Source organism: Dermacentor variabilis, chromosome 8 (genome assembly GCF_050947875.1).
Source record: "Dermacentor variabilis isolate Ectoservices chromosome 8, ASM5094787v1, whole genome shotgun sequence".
In the NCBI taxonomy this organism is placed as follows: Eukaryota; Metazoa; Arthropoda; class Arachnida; order Ixodida; family Ixodidae; genus Dermacentor; species Dermacentor variabilis.
This window is the reverse complement of record NC_134575.1, coordinates 88,218,715-88,237,540: the sequence shown is the minus strand read 5'-3', so window position 1 is coordinate 88,237,540 and position 18,826 is coordinate 88,218,715. Positions and strand designations below refer to the sequence as shown.

Here is an 18,826-nt window from a genome sequence, read left to right as displayed (position 1 = left end):
GGGGCGTCCGGTGCATGAACGCAATGCACCTCCGCTAGATGTCACTTAGTATTGACGGTGAAGAAAGCAGCAAAGCTGCTGCTTCAATGCTTATTCGAGACCCTCATAATATATTGAACGAGATGAAAGAGAAGCGAGGGGCCTGACTGTTATTATTCATACGTCAATTGTATCGTCCCAATAATCAACGCTCAATGGAACATAGCAATTGAGGGCCTCGAATCCGGCAACATTGATGCCTTCAGGTAGCATGTGTGGGTTTACTTACCTGTTGCTATCCCTCAAGTATATCATGTACTCGTGACGCCAGCGCCAGAAAGGGCGTTACCCATCGGCTGCCAAGGTTTGTGAGTGTTGGCGCTGGCTAACATTCTAGCAGTAAAACATAAATACCCCTGAAAGTTGATTGGAGAACGTCGCCGCTGTAGTTCAAGGGGAAATAGCATGGCACGCGGAATGCAAAGGCGCGAGTTCGTATCCCGCCGATGGGCAGTTCCTTTCTCATACACTTTCATTTCGATGAATTTATCATTTCTATAATTCATTTAGTACACGTAGTATCACCTGTGTTGTCCTTGGAGTGTTCGTTTTTTTGGTTTCTTTAATGTGAGTAATAAAATTGGGGCCCCCTTGGTTCCCTCTCTCTCTCTCTCTCTCTCTCTCTCTCTCTCTCTCTATATATATATATATATATATATATATATATATATATATATATATATATATATATATATATATATATATATATATATATATATATATATATATATATATGGGGGGGGCGGGGAGAGTGGGAAACTGAAACCAACAAAGAAACCAAGAAATGCACAGGGTATATAGGTGATGCAATTCGCGTTCTTTGTCTACTTCAGGCATTTTCTGCTTGTCTATGAATTCATCTATCCAGCCTCTTACGCCGACTCAGTGACCCAAGTAGTTTCCCAGTTTTGTTTACGCTCATGTTCACGATTCCGTCGTAGTCCTTCCATCGTCGCCATCTCAGCTTCTGGCTGCCATCATGCCAGCGTTTTGACGTATCGTCGTCACACCATTGTCGTCTTACAGTGGTCATGAATCCCTTGTCAACCATCATGGTGATATTATTGTGGTCAATGAGTCATTGCTACTCTAGCTTGGTCGTGTAACTGCCGTGATGCTCTCGTCAGGACGCATTTTACTCCGGTCAAATGGACCAAGTTCTCTAATGGCGTGAGCCACTAGTGATTAGCTAGTGGCTAAATTATTAGACTTCTTAGTGGAATCACGATTCATCGTCGTTATTCCACCTTCATAATTCGTTGTGCGTCATGCCATCGTCGTCACGATATATCATACTGTCGTCGTGCCATCGTCGCTGTGCTTTATATTCGTAGTGTCAGTGATGCAGTCATGGTTGTTCCTTCATCATCGTCCTCACTTCATCATCTGACTCTTGGTATGACTTCGTCTTCACGTCGATTTCATCTACAGTCGTCACCTTATCGTTTTTGTAATGACGAGATGATCACGCTACGTTGTCATACCCACTTCATGATACCGTTATCGTCACGCCATCGTCGCTATACGCTAGATGTGCTAGAAGACACGCGGGTCCCAGCGATTACTCTAGAACATTCAACGACTGATTTATAAAAGCCGACACGCTTGACCCACTGATCAGATTTTCGACGATCTCCGACTGTGTTCGCCGCTTGCGTTGAGCTTCCGACAAGTTCATCCGACGTATTCGCGAACTGGACTATGAGGTCGTGCCAGCCAGCATTTCGCATTGACTGCAGCGCCGCGCACGATCTGAAGTGGTCCACGCGGTGCCTCTTAGACCCTTTTACGCATACTGACAAACTTCCTTATTTTGATTCTTTGCTGCCGGCGTATTTGTTTATAGTTTCGTTTGTTTGCAGCGTCGGGTCAATGCTTTTTTAAGAGGGGGCATTGACACGTGCACTTCTTTATCGAGCGACCATGTTTCACCGCCTAACAAATGTTATCACACAGCGCAGGACACACCTGCAGGTATTGGAAGTTTCTGGAACGTTAACGATGGTGCCATACGCTGGCAGAGGCCGAACCTTGTGTAATTTGATTGCATTTATGCGCGAAGCAAATAGTTTATAACTTAGCGCAAGACACGCGGGTCCCAGCGACTACTCTGGAATATTTAACGACTGATTTATAAAAGCCGACGCGCTTGGCCTGCTGATTAGATTTTCGACGATCGCTTACTGTGTTCGTCGCTTTCGTTGAGCTACCCGCCGTGGTTGCTCAGTGGCTATGGTGTTGGGCTGCTGAGCACGAGGTCGCGGGATCGAATCCCGGCCACGGCGGCCGCATTTCGATGGGGGCGAAATGCGAAAACACCCGTGTGCTTAGATTTAGGTGCACGTTAAAGAACCACAGGTGGTCAAAATTTCCGGAGTCCTCCACTACGGCGTGCCTCATAATCAGAAAGTGGTTTTGGCACGTAAAACCCCAAATATTATTATTATTTCGTTGAGCTTTGAGTGTAACCTGGTTTTTGTGGGCACAGGTTCGCCCAATAAATTTAGTTTCGCCATTCAGCTTTGTTGCTGTGTCGTCGGCCGTCACTACGATGTGACAATGTATTTAAGACCTTTATAGAAATTTGCAATTGGCAAAACATATCCACTTGGAACGAACACTGAGGATAAAACCAGTGTCATGGTATTCATTCAATAACTGTGCGACAAAATACATTCGAGTTCCACTTATTCGGTTATTTATCCACTACAATGCGAGTAACTGGATCTAAAAGTATTTTTTACCCGTCCGCTTATCATCACAAAAAGCGGTCATCAGAATTTTGGAGCTATCTTTAAGATTTCTTCCAAATGTATATGTCCCGAGAACTTACTGACTTTAATTTGCGCCCTAAATTTACACGCCAAAATTTTGATTAGGAACACTAAGTAGATACGTAATTCTGAACGTTTGCCTCTTGTACAAGTTCCAGTGGAATGTCCAGTAATCCAGATCAACGATAATTTTTGTGCTATTAATCAATCTTTGTTTTCATTCTGTCAATGATACAGAAAGAAAGACTGATAACAAGCTGTTAGTCAGAACAGCTTGACTAGGTCACAGCCCCATAGAAAAATTTGTGAGCGGTAAGAGCACTACAGTAAAATAATTCAAAAATTGAAACAACAGAGAGTGTAGTACTATAGGGCACACACTAAGTAATGAAAATGTAAAATTAATACAGAAAAGTTAGAACAGCTTTTACAGTAGTCAAAAAATAAATACACAACAGTTTCATAGAAAAAAATGAATATATCAAATGCTATCAAATTACAAATATCCAGAATAAGTGCACTGAATGTAAAGAAAATAACAATACAGAAATCAACTTGTTACAAACAGTTACATACAACCAGATGAAACAATTCGATACGGTTGTGTACTTGATAAATTAGACATGGTTTGCAGTAAAACAAGTGTTATGTTGTAGAAATCTCAGAGCTATACATCACGGTATATTACTTACGGATATCCTGATATGAACAATCAAATAAGTCAAAATTGTTAAGATCTTAGTGATTCAGAAGGGAGGGAAGGGTGTAAGACAAGCGCTCTTTTCCGTAGTTTAATCGTACTGTGTCTATTTCCAAATTTTTTCCATGATGCGTGGGATAATTTAAATGCCGAATCCCTAATTTCGCCAGAACGCGCAAATTAGTTATGTTCTTACGAGTTTCTAATTTGAATTTTCTGCGCTTAAGATATAATTGTATGTCTGGCGTACTTCAACTATTCCTCAACAGCAGAATAAATCATTAGTACATGCCGCAAGAGCGCCTTGAGAATATGCCTAATGCATTTTTTTCTGAACCAAGTATACTTGATTTAGGTTAGTGACCGTCGTTGTACCCCATACTAGTTGACAATAATTTAAACGAGAGCGAATGAGCGAGTGATTGAGCAGAAGCTTTATTCCTTTTGGAAGTAAGTATCGAAGCCGACCAATTACACCTGTCACTTGAGCTAATTTTTGCAGGACACGTCTTACGTAGTAATCCCAGCTCATATTCGCAGAAAAAATATGTCCAGACATTTAAAATGGTCAGCTATTTCAATAGTGTGAGTACTCTGTACTATGTCTTGCTGAGGTGGAACAATTTAATTTTTTGGTCAAAATATAACAGCTTCTGTTTTATTTTCGTTAATACGCATAGCATTTGCTCCAGGCCATCACACTAGCGTTTTCATTGTGTGATTACAAGTACTTATAGGTTCGTTAATATCATGCCCTTAAAAAGCATGCTGGTATCATCAGCATATGTTATGTATTTGGCCTCGCAAATAATATTTAGAATGTCATTAAGATAGATATTAAATAATAGTGGGCCTAGAATACTGCCTGTGCCACTACACACAGACAAGGTTTCACTCCTGAAATTGAGTCGCTTATCGGAACGACCTGCTGCCTGTTGGATGAATAACAGTCAATAAGCGTTAAGGCTTGTCCACGAATACCATAGCAATGTAATTTCTTTAACAGTATTTTATGGTTTATAAATGAAATGCCATTGAAAAATCAACGAAAGTACCAAGAACGAGCGCCTTATTTTCAAATTGTTTAAGAATATACTCTTTTTGCAACAGCAGCGCCAGTTCAACTGATTTATTTTTCCGAAAACCACATTGATTAGCTGTAAATAAATTATATTTATCAATGAAACTTGAAAATCGAGTGTACGTAATTTTTTTCGAAGGTCTTTGAGAACACAGGCAAGATAGACACCGGCCCGCAATTGCCAAAGTTATTTCGGTCACCTTTTTTATAAAGCACGGTTACTTTTGCTAGTTGCATATTTAAGGGAAGACTGAGTTAGTTAAACAGATGTTAAAGATATCTGCTAAAGGCGGCGAGATAACATCAGACACGTCTGATAGGACGTACTTGAATTCGGTGCATATTACAACTAGCAATATTATTTATAGTTTTTATTGTTGATAAGACTTCGTGGTCCGTGACAGGACGCAACTACAATGATTGAGCGTTGTGAACACTTACGCATTCGCACGCATCAGCCGGGGTCCCGGTCTTTATCATGTCAGTGAAAAAATTATTAAATGCGTTAGCCAAATGTGATCCATCCCTACCTCTACCGTTTACTTCTAGTTTTGAAAAGGGGCGGTAAAGTGGCCGCGACTAATGAGTGGATATAATGTCGACCACAGTACGTCAGAACGATTAACAGAAACTTCAAGATATGCGGATTGATAATGAGTTCTTGCGGATCGCAAGCGTTTTATAAGTTTGTTTCGATAACACTTGATGGCCAGCCAGTCCTCCGGTAAACGAGTAGGTAGGAATGTTATTAAGGTTTATGTGTTGATTTCATTTGATGACGCATCTCAGGCGTTATCCATGGTTCCCGCATTTAATCTGCGCTCTTTTAGCGGAAAGTTCGAATGATATAATCGCTTGAAAATTGCAATAAATTTATCGTAAGCATTGTTTACATCTAGAGATTTTCTTATACGACTCCAACACCACAAACAAGTTTCATTTTTTTTACATTAAAGAAGCACTTCTTGTAAAAATAAACGACGGTGAATTGCTATACGGTGCTGTGGATAATCATGCTGTTCTGCACGAAACAAACAACGACTTTCAGAGAGGACGGGACTTTGTGGTGTTTGTCGCGTACACTTCTGGCGCGATAGCGCTAAAGGCCCAGTTACGCATAAAATCCCGTGTCGGTGTCGGTGGTTTGCGTGAGTTAAACTGCCGTACATATTTAATATATGTGTATGCCATAACTTCTTATTCGCATGAAGTACGTGCAGCTTATATTGCCACGCCACTCTGCCCCTAAAGTTGCCTATATCTTTTCGTCCATTCTTGACGAAGTTATTTTTCAGTATCGTGGGCATGATGGGCCACAAACATATGCAATGGAAGAAAGCACCGACAGCGCATGCCTTTTGTGTAAAATTTTTTCAGAAGTATTTATTGAAAGTGCGAAACTACAACAGTAACCTGCGAAGTATGTAGTTAATTGGCGTGGCTGTGCACAACCTCCGGGATCGGCCAACGCAAGAGGTCGTGTTGCTACCAAAAAGCTCTCCTTTGTGCAAAGCGTTCGCCACAAGCGTTTCCCGGTAAACATTACGGTTACACAAGCTGGAGCTGCCGGGAAGTGTTAAAAGCAGTCAGGGATACTTTAACGGTATCGCATTGCACAGTTACAAAGGATCCTTAAGCGTGTTCCATATTTAGATGTCTTTCTTGGTTTAATACATAGCAGCCTACTTATTGTAATAAAAAAAGCACATATGATGTCGCAACAAGTTAAGCGCATTTAGAGAGAGCCTGTTAACTACTTGCAATTTCATCAAGTTTCACTCTGGGGCTAAAGGCCTCAAATATAACGTAAAATAAGCTGCGTGAGTTTTGGAAACTGCAAAATATTTGCTGAATTTATTAAGTTCTCGTTCGCATTAACGGGCTTCGCATTTTTGGAGCATTTGTGACATGTATACACATGTTCTATTAACGTGAACGGTCTGCAAATTACCCAGGTGCAAGTGTAGCCATGCTACCTGCTTTTGGAACCAAATTTAGTTTCACTTGCAGCTACTTGCAAAGCATACAGACAAGTTTATTTGTTAGCCGTATGTACGCACGAAACTAGAATGCCTATTTGTGGTATTGCTCTAGAAAATTGGACTTGCCTTTTATTTTCGGATTTAGGTCAACCAATCGCAACTGCTGGACGTAAGCGCTCAGAGTGAACTCTCGTTGGTCGGCAGCTCAAGGGACCGGCTGAATGAGTTCCTTAAATCTGGATTGAGAATTACCGAAAGATGGAGCTCAAGGGTGCACAAAATGCTCTTATGAAAGAGGCAGGTACTTCATTGTCAACAAAAAACTGTAGGTTTAGGGGATCTGTACTACATTTTCATCACGAAGCCACTGCCTAGTTATAGTAGTAGAAAACCTAGTTACAAAACCAAAGCAGGCGTTATGTAGTGAGAAAATGTTGCCATTTTAATAAACAAACCTCTCTCGAAGCCATCAATAACGTTGGTCTTCGTCTCCAGTGTGATCTCATTGCGCGGGCGTTCATTTGCTACCGTTGCTAACGCTAAGCAAACTCTTAGCTCCTCCACACTACGAACACGAAGAAACCACAGCAACGCGCGACCGATGTAAAGTCTGTCAAAGCCCCCACCTTGGCAATAAAAAACGTAGACAATTCGCAAGAAAATCCGAAATGGAAAAGCGCAATCATACACATCTTTCGCGATGCCACTGACATTGTCTGCGCAATTCATTTGCGGCAATATATTTAGGGTTTGTTTGTGCGGAGTAGGAAAGAATGTGATTACGTTCAACAAACAATTTTTTTTTGCCATAGCCAGAATGCAAAACCAGCGAACCATAAACCTGGCTCATTTAGGCGACAATTCCATTCAGGTGATTTCAGTTTACTGAGGTTCTGCTGCAGTCTGAAAAATAAGGGGGTAGAGGACCGTACCTGTAATAAAAGAAGTAGTGAACTAGTCTTTTCTTTATTACTTCGTGACTTCGCTAATATAAATGCTTTGGGCCGGTACTTAGCGACTTTGTCCAACAATAAATAAAAGATCACCTACACTAACCTACAGTTTGTACACACAAATTCAGTAGTCCAGATGCTTTTCTGTGTATGTATGTATGTATATATATATTATTCCTCCTTAGTCACGGCGGGAAGAGTTTCTTTTTAAACGTGAGTCACTTTACTGGAGCATTGGGTGATGCTCCTGGCGTGAGAGTTCAACGGCACTGCGTGCTGGCTAGCGAGGTCAGACGTATGAGTTCGGCGCGTGATAATTTTTTCATGAGCCATGCACCGCTGTGCGCAGCCCTCGATGAACGAGCACCGACAATCGAATCTGTCATCTGCACGGTGGATGGCGAACACTGGCTGGACGTGCCACCGGACGGGGTCTGCCAGTTCATATTCTTCAGCTCCCTGAAGGCGCCCTTCGAGAACCTGGATCTATCGACCCCGGCAGGGTTCGCGAATTTTAAGAGGTTTGCGGCCATGGGAAACCAGACGCAGTTTGGCGTCTCAATATATGCCATGTAAGTACACTGACTTGAGGTGCGACAGAGCAATGAGGCGAAACAAACACGAGACACGGACGCCGAAGACGAGACGCACATGTCTTAACTTTAAACGAATACTTCGAACAGGAGAAGAGTATTCGCAGTATCTATTCTTATCACTAAGAGACTTTTTTTTTCAGTATTAGCCATTTTTAGTACAATTCTAGTTCTTGTGCTAGAATGCTTTCAATGGCTGCATATATTTGCACAACAAATTAAAATGAATATTTGACTATTTATGAAAGTGTCGTTAATGAACACTTCAGGTAAAGAATTTACCGCCCACATTTTGATTTAAGAAGTGTAAAAGTGTAACCGGGGACTTGGACATGCGTATCTACTGAGCTCGGCGACGGCAGCGGCAGGCTGCTCGAACGCTTCACCCAACGTAAAGTGTTACTTTCCGTATTCGCAGGTTGGTATACTCTTCTTTACTACTGCGTAAAACACCATTCAGACAGCATTGGTGCTGCCTCTGCCATCGCAAGAGTGACGTTTGTATACATGTTCAAATGGCGGGCTCACAAGTTTCGGTGATGCGTAATGATGTTGGTGACACTTGTGTCAAACATTTTTAGACAATCAGCAATCATTGGCGTGCACCGAGTGTGAGGCGTGTTTCCATGTAGGAGAGTGTTCGGGAGTGACAGCAAAGGCGTTTATGCAGATGAATGCGCAGATGCAAAATGACGGGCAATGCAGTTCCTGTGCAAATCCTGGCCATGGCAGGTCGTCAAATGGCGACTATACGACAAGAATAGAGCCAAGCAGTGTTGATAAACTGAGCAACATTCAGAAAAAGCTAACCACCTTGCTGCCCCTCTCCGAGAAAACGGAATTAGCACTAGGAATAAAACAAACCATTGATAGCATTGAGAGTTCTGAGCAAATGATCTCTGATAAATAGGATGAGCTTGCAACTCGGTTTAACAAGCAAGGCCAGGCGATAAATAATCTTCAAAAAAAGGTGACTGAAATCGAAGCGGGAAATCCAAGGCAAGAAATTCCTTTGTTGAAGAAAGAGCTAAATGAACTAGAGCAATATAGTAGGCGACTGAACCTAGAGGCTTACGACATTCAAGTAACAACACATGAGAATTTGTTGGCCATAGTAACCTCAGTGGGTGAGCCACTGGGGCTACAGGAATTCACTGACTCCGACATTGATAGCATTCTAGGTTTCGCTCACGCCCCAATCGTGTGCCACCCATCATCATTCGTTTTGCCACTCGCTAGACGAATGAGCAATGGAATGCTAATGCCAAGCTACTGAGAAAAAGACAGTCGGATGTCGTTTTTCTTTTTCAAAAACTTGACACTGCTAAATAAGAATCGTCTTTATCTTGCACGTTCAAAAGCAATGGAAAGAGGCTACCAGTTCGTTTGGGGACATCGCGGAACAGTGCTCGAATGGAAGAAACCAAGGAACTCTGCAATTAAACCTTCTACCGAGAGCGATCTCGAGAAGATGGTATAAGTGTTCTGGCCTACATACCTTGCTGCATTCTTGGATAAACTCGTAAATACCATGAAGGGTTCAAATGTATAGTACAGATTACTTTAACCAGTACTTAAGTCAGAATGCGTGGACATACAATGCGTTTTCTATGATAAATTTTAGTGCACGTAGTTATAAAAACAAGCGTGCCAAGCAAGCGTGCCAAGTGCCAATTGGAAAAGATGTCATTGAAGTTTGATGTATTATGCCTCATTGAAACACGGGAATGTAGTGTATTTCGTAGGTCGAGAAATGCTGGTGGTGTCAGGGTTTACACAACGGACGACGTTGATTGCTCTATGGAAAAAGAATAAGCAGTGATTTCAAATGACTGCGAAATTGTTACAATATTCTTTTGCAACACTTGCCTAATTGCTATATACAGGCCTCCAACGGGGAATGCCACGCGCTTCTTTGAATCTCTTCATCATGTTCTTGCACATCTGTCAACTTTTACGAAACACATTATAGTCATTAGTGACACAAATATTAAACATTGTCAAACAGCCCCGCAGAAAAAAGTTTTCATATCTTAGGTCTAGATATTTTTGCAAAATTCTCGTAAAATTTGCTACGCGAATAACTGTTGCCAACGAGGCAATGCTAGATATTTGTTATACAAATAGTGTAGAAAATTATATAGTCTCTGGGGCACTATCTATCGATATTTGTGATCGTTGGCCTGTCTTTTCTATCTTAGGAAAAACAGGAAGGAAGATAAATTATGATAAATTCAGAAGAATAGATATTCTAAAATAGACGTTTTCAAGAAGATCGTGCTTGATGCAGACTGGTCCGAAGTCCTGATCAAAAACCGGCCTTCGGTCTGTTTTTTTAAGATTTTACGAAAAGATCCTGGACTTATACCACCAGGCTTTCTCAGTAGTTGTATGGAAAAAAAAGAAGGCTAGGAAACCATGGATGACACCTTCAATTTATAAACAAATACAAGAGAGGAACAAGCTGTTTCAAGAGTTCTTGAGACTGAAAGATAGCGATAAATTTGATGAATATAAAAGGTATCGCAATAAACTAAACAAGGAAATTAGAAAAGCAAAACACAATTTTACGGTAATAAATTTGATGGCGTTGATGTTTCCAGTAAGCTATGGAATATATATAATGAAATATGTCATTCAAAGCCCATTCATTTTATCAGTGATGAAATTAAATTTGCCGGCAAAGCCATTACAGGTCGAGACCTTTTTAACAAGTTTGATGAGCATTTTCTAACTTGCGGCAGGAAATGAAATAATACGACAAAAGTTGACCCAAGCAGCTATATAAACAAAAATTGTTTTGATACTTATACCTAGTGCCCGCTAGCGAATTGGAAATAATTAGCATAATACATCTATTATTAGTAAAACTGCAGCTGGTCTCGACGAGGTTAAGACTGATCCAATCAACGCTGTAGCGTCAACAATTTCAGCTCCACTGGCACACATTTGCAACTGCATTCTAAAGGATGGACACTTTCCCGATGAATTATTTTAAACATTATGCTCCGAAAAAGAAGTCAAGAAGCCGAAGTTAGAAACGAACGTGGAACCGAGTGCGCGTCTGCATTTTTTAGTTTTTTTTTACAAGCGTCGAATAAAGAAGACGTTCACCACTTCGGCTCCACTTCCTGGTTTTCAACATATGGTGCCATGACCAGGATATCAGAACTGCAGTTGAAGACCCCTGATGATGAAGCGAGCTACCTGAACTGAAGACGACCTCCCAAGCGAAGAAGCCCTAATTCGTTGTGATATGGCCTGAACCGCTGGAGTGCAATGTCAATTCTGTTGACATCCGGTCCAAATACTTTATCTTTTGTTCGACGTATCCAATAAATTTCAGCCTTTTGTACTTCAGTTGCGTCTAAACGTCCCATATTCCTGGTGCTTGTGTACTTGCAATTTCTAGCAAATCGTTGTGTCCACGCAGTTATAAGCATCCGTCGGTTATAAGAGCTGTAGTCGTTGATGTTTACAATTGTAAGCACAATGGTCGAGCAGCTGCTTTCAAATACGTAATTTTCTCTTCTAGGCCGACTGTATCCTGAATTGCTGCTGCGGTACAGGTAGTTTCTTCCATTTCGACTGTATCCTCGGGTGTAGCAGTGCTCGTCGATTGTCGTCTCAGTGTAGAGGAAGTTTGGTCCTTTCCACCAAGTTGAACTTTCCAAGAGTTGCTCTGCAGTGGATCCTCTTGACAGCAAATCGGCTGGATTTTGATCACACGGACAATGTCTCCGCATGTTCAAATCAGTTAGGGAGAGTACCTCTGTAACTCGGTTTGCTACGAACTGTTCCCGACGTTTCACTGAACCACGTAGCCAATGAATCACGATCATAGAATCTGTCCAAATAACTGTTTCAATGTACTCTAGATTTAGAGCATGTTTCACTGTTGCAGCTAGTCGAGCTGCAACTAGGGCTCCGATCAGTTCTAATTGTGGCACAGTTATCTTTTGTATAGGTGCGACTGTCGACTTGCCTAGTAGTAGCTGAACTGTTGTGGCTCCCTTGAAGTCTCGTATCTGAAGGTAAAGCACGGCGCCGTACGCAACTGGGCTAGCGTCACTAAGAGTGTGTATTGTAACCTGCACAATCTGGCCCAGGAGGGTTTGACTTCTCGCTGATGAACAGTTCTCAGGCCTTTAGTCCACGCTGTCCACTCTATAAGAAGAGACTCAGGAAGTGGCGCATCCCAGGTGTATTTCTCTAGCCACAGTCTTTGTATAACTAACTTGACTACCAGCACGAACGGCGCTAAGAATTCAAAGGGATCGTACATGCGTGAGGCGAAGCTTAAGATCTGTCTCTTCGTAACCCTTTGTTCGTTCAATGATTCAAGCATCTTCGTTAGTGATCCCTTTAAAATGTCTTTGTAGGTACCCCAAAAGACACTAAGAATCTTCTTTTCCTTTTCTCCATCGAACTATACCTTTAAGTTTCTACCATTATAAAAGTTTCGTAAGTGTCGATCATTTGTCGTCCACTTCTTTAGATGCATTCCTGCCTCTTTCACGATACCGAAACAATCGATAACGACTTGCTTCGCTGCTTCTTTGTCCTGTGCCCCGATAACCAAGTCATCTAGGTAGAAATGATCTTGCAATAGTTTGGCAGTAGAAGGGTATTTGTCTTCTACCAGATGGAAGCGGTGTCGCAGAGTTGCCGCAAGGAGAAAGGGATTGCTGCAAGCGCCAAAATGAACCCTTGTCATGCGCAATTCTTCAATATTGGAAGACCCTTCTTAAACCAGAAGTAGCGAAACGCGTCTCGGTCTTGTTCAGCCAGCGATATTTGAAGAAACGCTTTTTCGATGTCGGCGGCAATTCCAATCTTGAAGCTGCTAAACTTCAGCAGTAAGTCGAGGATGTTGGGGTTCAAACTTGGCCCTGTCCACAAGACGTCGTTAAGAGAAAGGGAGTCCGAAGCATCAGAAGAGGCGTCGAATACCACCCGTACTTTAGTCGTAGTTCTTTTGCGTCGCACTACTGCTCGGTGTGGCATATAGTACGTGATATTTTCACTCGTACTGTCTATTGTGACCTTCTCAGCGAAGTCTTTGTTATAGTAGCTCCTAATGGCAGTGTCATATTCCTTCTGAAACTCTGGTTCTCGATGTAGCGTTCTCTGCAAAGACTCCAGCCTCTTTAACGCGACATCCCAGTTATTTTTAAGCTGGGAACAATTGCTGCTCCACGGCAGTTCAACTTGAACGCGACCATTGTCTCTAACAGTTGCTTCCACGAAGTTCTTCAGGACGTGTTCGTCATCTGTCGAAAGTCTGTCCTTGTTAGTCAGTCCCAGATGTTCTACTTCCCAGAAAGACCTCAGTTGCTGGGGAACGTTGGCTTCCATTCGGCATATAATAAATTTCCTTATGGTTTCTGGCTTGTAGAACTTAGGTGGGCTTCTCGTATCTCCATGAAGTGTCCATACTATGATAGTTTCGATGGCGGTCAAGGAGTCGTCCAGTCGATGAATTCTACCGCTGACGAGCTGCCAGTAATAGTCTGCACCTATAAGGACGCTTATTCCATGCTCAGGCGAGACTTCAACTGCGTTGACTTCAGCCAAACGTAAGTTCTTGCTTTTCAACTTTGCAAGTACATTTGTCTCTGTTAATGCTGACAAGTCATTGCATATTTCGGGAACTTCTATAGCCTCTACTTCAAGTGAGTTTGAGTCGTACTGGCTATGCAGCGTGACTCGTACTCTCTGATAATATTTCCGCGGTGCTGAAACGTTTCTAAATCACGAGATGGTGAGCTGCTCTTCGGCTAACACAGTGGCTTTCAGCTTCCTAGACAATTCTTCCGTGACAATTCTTCCGTGGTGGCAGTCAGCTGCGCTGACTGCCACCATCAATCAATATTCTTGCGAAACATTTGCTTCCAGATCCCAGAGCCCAAGCTTGGGTGGTCGGCACAAGAACTCTGTACTTTAGCGAGTCTGTTAACGAGCTGGAAACAGTTGCCTGCGTTTCCATATTCTTCGGCTTCCATTTTCGGTCACACTTCGTGGTGATAGTCGCCCCTTGCGTTTCGCACAGCTGAGTCTCTTCCAGTTTCGGCATTCATTAGATCTGTGAAATTGTCTAGCGCAGTGGAAACAACATTCTAATTTGCGTAGTTTCTCTTTCTTCTCGTGTAATGTTAGTTCCGTTGGGGAGACATCCACCGAGTGATCTTTGTCTCCACGTAATATACAACTCTGAAGTCAGTTTCATGGTTAACATAGATCAGTACCTTGGAAATGCTCATTGGATTGTCGTTTTGCGGGTGAAACTTGTTCTCTCTTGTCAGGAGTCATCATTATAGTCTCTTCCCAGCTTCTTCAAGGCTCAAGAAGTCTAGTACAGACATTTCATTTAGCCTGTCACTAGTAACGCCTGTATTTGTGGAAGACAAGATGCGCTGAGTATAACGGAGTACCATTTCTTGCGGAAGATTTTGTATTATAGGAGTTTTCAGAAGCACTGCGTATTCTTTTTCTTCGACGCCAAGGTTATGTAGGGATCTCACGTGCGTCTGCACTTCTTCATGCAACCTTTGAAGCCCTTCGAAATCTTCGCAAGAACGAACTTTACGTAGGTTTTGAAGACGACGCATGTGGTCGTTAACAATCAGAGACTTCTGACCGAATCTTTCTTTGAGAAGTTCTATAGCTGTGCTACAGCTGTGCAATTGCTTTTGTTTGTTGTCGACAGGCCACTGATGACACCTTCCGCTTTACCCATCAAGTAGCTCCGAAGATATTTCAATTTGTCTACGTCTGTGATATATCGGTTCTGTTGAACAGTAGACTCAAACTGATCCCAAAATTCTGGCCGTTTAAGAGGGTCACCATGAAACTTCGGCACATCGACCTTAGGTAGCTTAACATGTGCGCGTGCTTGATGAAAGTCATTGAGAGATGCGTGCGTAGTCGATGATTGCAAAGCGGATAAAATGCTTTCACCGTGGGATTTCGCGAGGACGATAGATTCTTGATACTGTCCGATGCTTCGAAGCTGATCCTCAAGGTTGTCCTCAGTAACATGCTCTTCTACTTGGTTATCAAGGTCCATAAGCATAGTTTCCTTCACCTTCAATAGGTTAAGAAGGTCGGTCAGCTCACCATATGGTGTTGGTTCCATCTGCATAAGAGTTGTCGTTGATGATCCTGGTGACCATTGCTCGAACGGTAGCACGCTTCAGTCGTAGTCTGTCCATGTCACGTCGGGAATCGGTGGCTTCGTGATGACGTGGATCGTTATTTGATTCTGTCCCAGCGCCGTCGCGTTGACCGCGTCGGTCGGTCGCCCTCATCAGGCAGCTCGCTTCATCGTTAGGGTGGTTCATCTGGAGCTTGTCACGAGTCTAACGACAAATTCTTGCTACCATCTAAACGATTTGTGGCACGACGAGGAATTTGTAGGATTGTATATTCCGACAACGCCAAGACATTTAAAAAGGCCTCAAGGGAGATCCAGCGACTTTATGATATAATGAAATCACAGGAAGTACAATCGTATTTCGGAAGTAGCAGGATTGTTTGGAAATTTATCACCGAACAAGCTCCTTGGTGGGGAGGATTTTGGGAATGACTTATTAGATCTGTCAAGTCTACATTGAAGAAAACACTGGGAAACAGTTTCTTTACCTATCAAGAACTTTTGACCACGCTCTATCAAGTAGAAGCGATGATAATTTTCACGACCGATAACATTTGTGTATGCAAAAGCCTCTGAACCAATGCCGCTTATGTCAAGTCATTTCCTCATAGGCTAAAGGTTGACTATGCTTCCTCCAGACTTGTCAAGCACAGCATCAAAAAAGACACCGTCGTCACGCGAATTACTTCAGCGAAGATGGAAACACAGAGAACACGTGTTAAACAATCTCTGGAATCGGTGGCGTCGAGAGTACCTCCGAGAACTTCGTTCAGCTCACATTAATGAAAATAGACACTCAGAATCAGTGAAGCTTGGAGACATAGTACTGATAAAAGAATTAAACTCGCCAAAACAATTGTGGAAGATGGGACAAAGACTGAATTATTTCCGGCCAGCGACGGCAAAGTTGGCTCATGCAAAGTACGCACTTCCAATGGCAACACGTTGCGGAGACCGGTACAGATGCTGTACCACCTAGAATCTGCTGCTGGACAAGCTCCGTCTTTGAAAGGAACAAGCACACGCAAATTCTTCGGCCGGGAGCTGTTAAATATTATGCTACGAAAAAGAAGTGAAGAAGCCGAAGTTAGAAACGAACGTGAAGCCGAGCGTGCGCCTGCATTTTTTTAGTTGTTTTTTTTTACAAGCGTCGAATAAAGAAGCATTCTCCACTTCGGATCTGCTTCCTGGTTTTCAACAAATTAAAAGTAGCACGCGTAACTCCTGTACACGAAGGTGGAAAAAAAGATGACATAGGAAACTATCGTCCTGTCTCCGTTCTGTACGTATTCTCGAAAGTAATTGAACACGTTATATTTAGAAGAACTGACTTTCTAAGAAAACACAAATGCATAGTACGCCGGCACTTCGGATTAAAAAAAAGAACAAGTCCACTGAGCTAGCGCTACTAGACATTAAAAAAATTTTTTTGAGAATATTGAAAAGAAACAGTTTACGGTGGGAATATTTTTGGATATCAAGAGAGCGTTTGACTCAGTTACTCAGTTTGTATTATTAAATAAGCTACCCTGTTATGACTTAAGGGGCCAGGCTTATCAGTTAATCAAAAGTTATTTAGAAAATCACAAACAGTACGTGATAATAAACAGCTGTTCTTCTGATCACAACATAATCACAACGGGACTACCACAAGGCTCTATATAAGGTCCCCTTTTTAAACAGATTAAGACCGGTTATATATCGTGCACTAACTCAGTCCCATCTACAATACTGCTTACGGATATAGGGCTCTACAACGACCACAAATTTAAATAAACTTGAGGTTTTACAAAAGAGAGCTGTTCGTGCTCTTGAACGCGTCCGCTTCAATGATACCACATGTGCATACGAAATGAGGTATAAATTAGCTCCACCAAATCTTTTTTATACAGAGAAGCTCTCACTTTATATCATCGAGCAAATGGGAAAAAAAAACTAGGCAAATTTTGAGCCTATCTATCTTGAAACGACCACAGAAGGCAACTCCCGTGTGATTAACTAGAAACTACCTAAGGTTAGAAATAATTATGGGATTCAGAGCTTGAGGAATAAAATTCCGAAGCTCCTAAATGAAAACAAGGAAATGGTAAACCTAATAAAGCAATGGCCATCGATAAAATTGTGCAAGAAATATCTACCCGAACATAGCTCGTTGGTGTCATGTGCAATTTTCGTTTGAACTCTGTGTGTTTTAATGAAGCGAGTTTTATATGCTTATTCATGCCAGTTTGAGCCCAATGAATACTGTAGCGTTTTTATATGTAAGGCAAAGTAAAGTGCTAGGTCTGTATTTGTTTCCTCATTCCTATATTTGGTAGCGAATGCGTACTGCTGCAAATCTTGACGTTAAGAACTGAAGTAGTAGTATTACAAATATGGTTGTTTTCGCTTTTTTATTGTTCGCCCAAACTATGTTGTTCATGCTGTTTTTTGGTTGCACATCGTGTGCTTGCTTTTATTAGCTTGCAGTGTATAATTTTTTCCTCGATCTTGCCTCATGAATTCCTTGTTCAAGCCTCCCCCCCCCACCTCTTCTTTTTTTCCATTTCTACTCATTCTTACGCTGTCCCGACTACTTTGTTGGAGTGCAGATTGTAGAGGGGTCAGGGCCTCAGTCAGGCGCATTAGTTCTTTAATCCTTTAGTCCTGACCCTTCTGGTTTTCTATAAGCAAACTGTAAAACTTGTGAATACTTGGAGAACAATCTAAGGATGACACCGGCATTGATGTATGTGTTCCCTAACTTTGCAACCAAATGTATTGGTGTTCCTGTAGTATGTGAGCTCAGGTGTATAATAAGGGCATTTCGTTAAAAAAAGTAAGTTGAATAAAAGCGCATTTTTTCGGAAGTTTGAAGCCAAGTATTCGTCAATGGGGCTGTTTCGAAATTCGTTCCATTATTATCTGCCTAGCTAAATGACTGGCTTCAATTAGTTTACTTCAAACGCACAGTAGTGGTGTAGTCGATTGGGCGTTGCGTGGCTAAGCTTGAGGACTTGATGTCAAAACCCAGCCGCGACTGCCACATTTCTATGGGAGCAAAGTGAAAAAACACCCGTGTTATGTGCACTGGATGCATCTCAATGAAGCCCGAGTTGTCTGAATTAACTCGGAGTCCACAACTTTGCCGTGTGACTTAATCATATTGTTGTTTCGGTATGTAAAACCCTAAAATTCAAATAGTAGACCATATCTGTCCGCGAAAGTTAATAAGTCAGAAGTTGATATGCGCTATCTCGATAATTGGTGAATTATGCGTTTTAATGTTTCAGTGTAACACACTTCTGCCTCTTCGAGTATTCTAGATAAATGAGTGGATATTCTATATGAGATCTCTATATGCATGGATTATTTTTTAACATTCTGTCAACCTAAGATGAACACCCATATACGCAGAATTTTGCGCTGAGCGCACGAGTCACATATGCGTGCCTTTATAAGCTGCGTGAAATTTCCGCGAGTGAAGGCAAATTTTCTTCCCGTTAGTCACAGATGGGGTGAGTCACAGCTGTCACAGCTGTGACTGACAGCAGTCACAGCAGTCACAG

At 42.0% G+C, this 18,826-nt stretch overlaps 1 protein-coding gene across 1 annotated transcript in view; it reads left to right on the top strand.

The window, feature by feature from the left end:
• LOC142591475 (uncharacterized) overlaps positions 1-18,826 on the top strand; it is a 53,372-nt gene that overhangs the window by 11,992 nt on the left and 22,554 nt on the right. Inside the window, exon 4 of the mRNA XM_075703803.1 lies at positions 7,879-8,101. Coding sequence (XP_075559918.1) covers positions 7,879-8,101 — 223 coding nt within the window. The remainder of the gene's footprint in view (positions 1-7,878; positions 8,102-18,826) is intronic.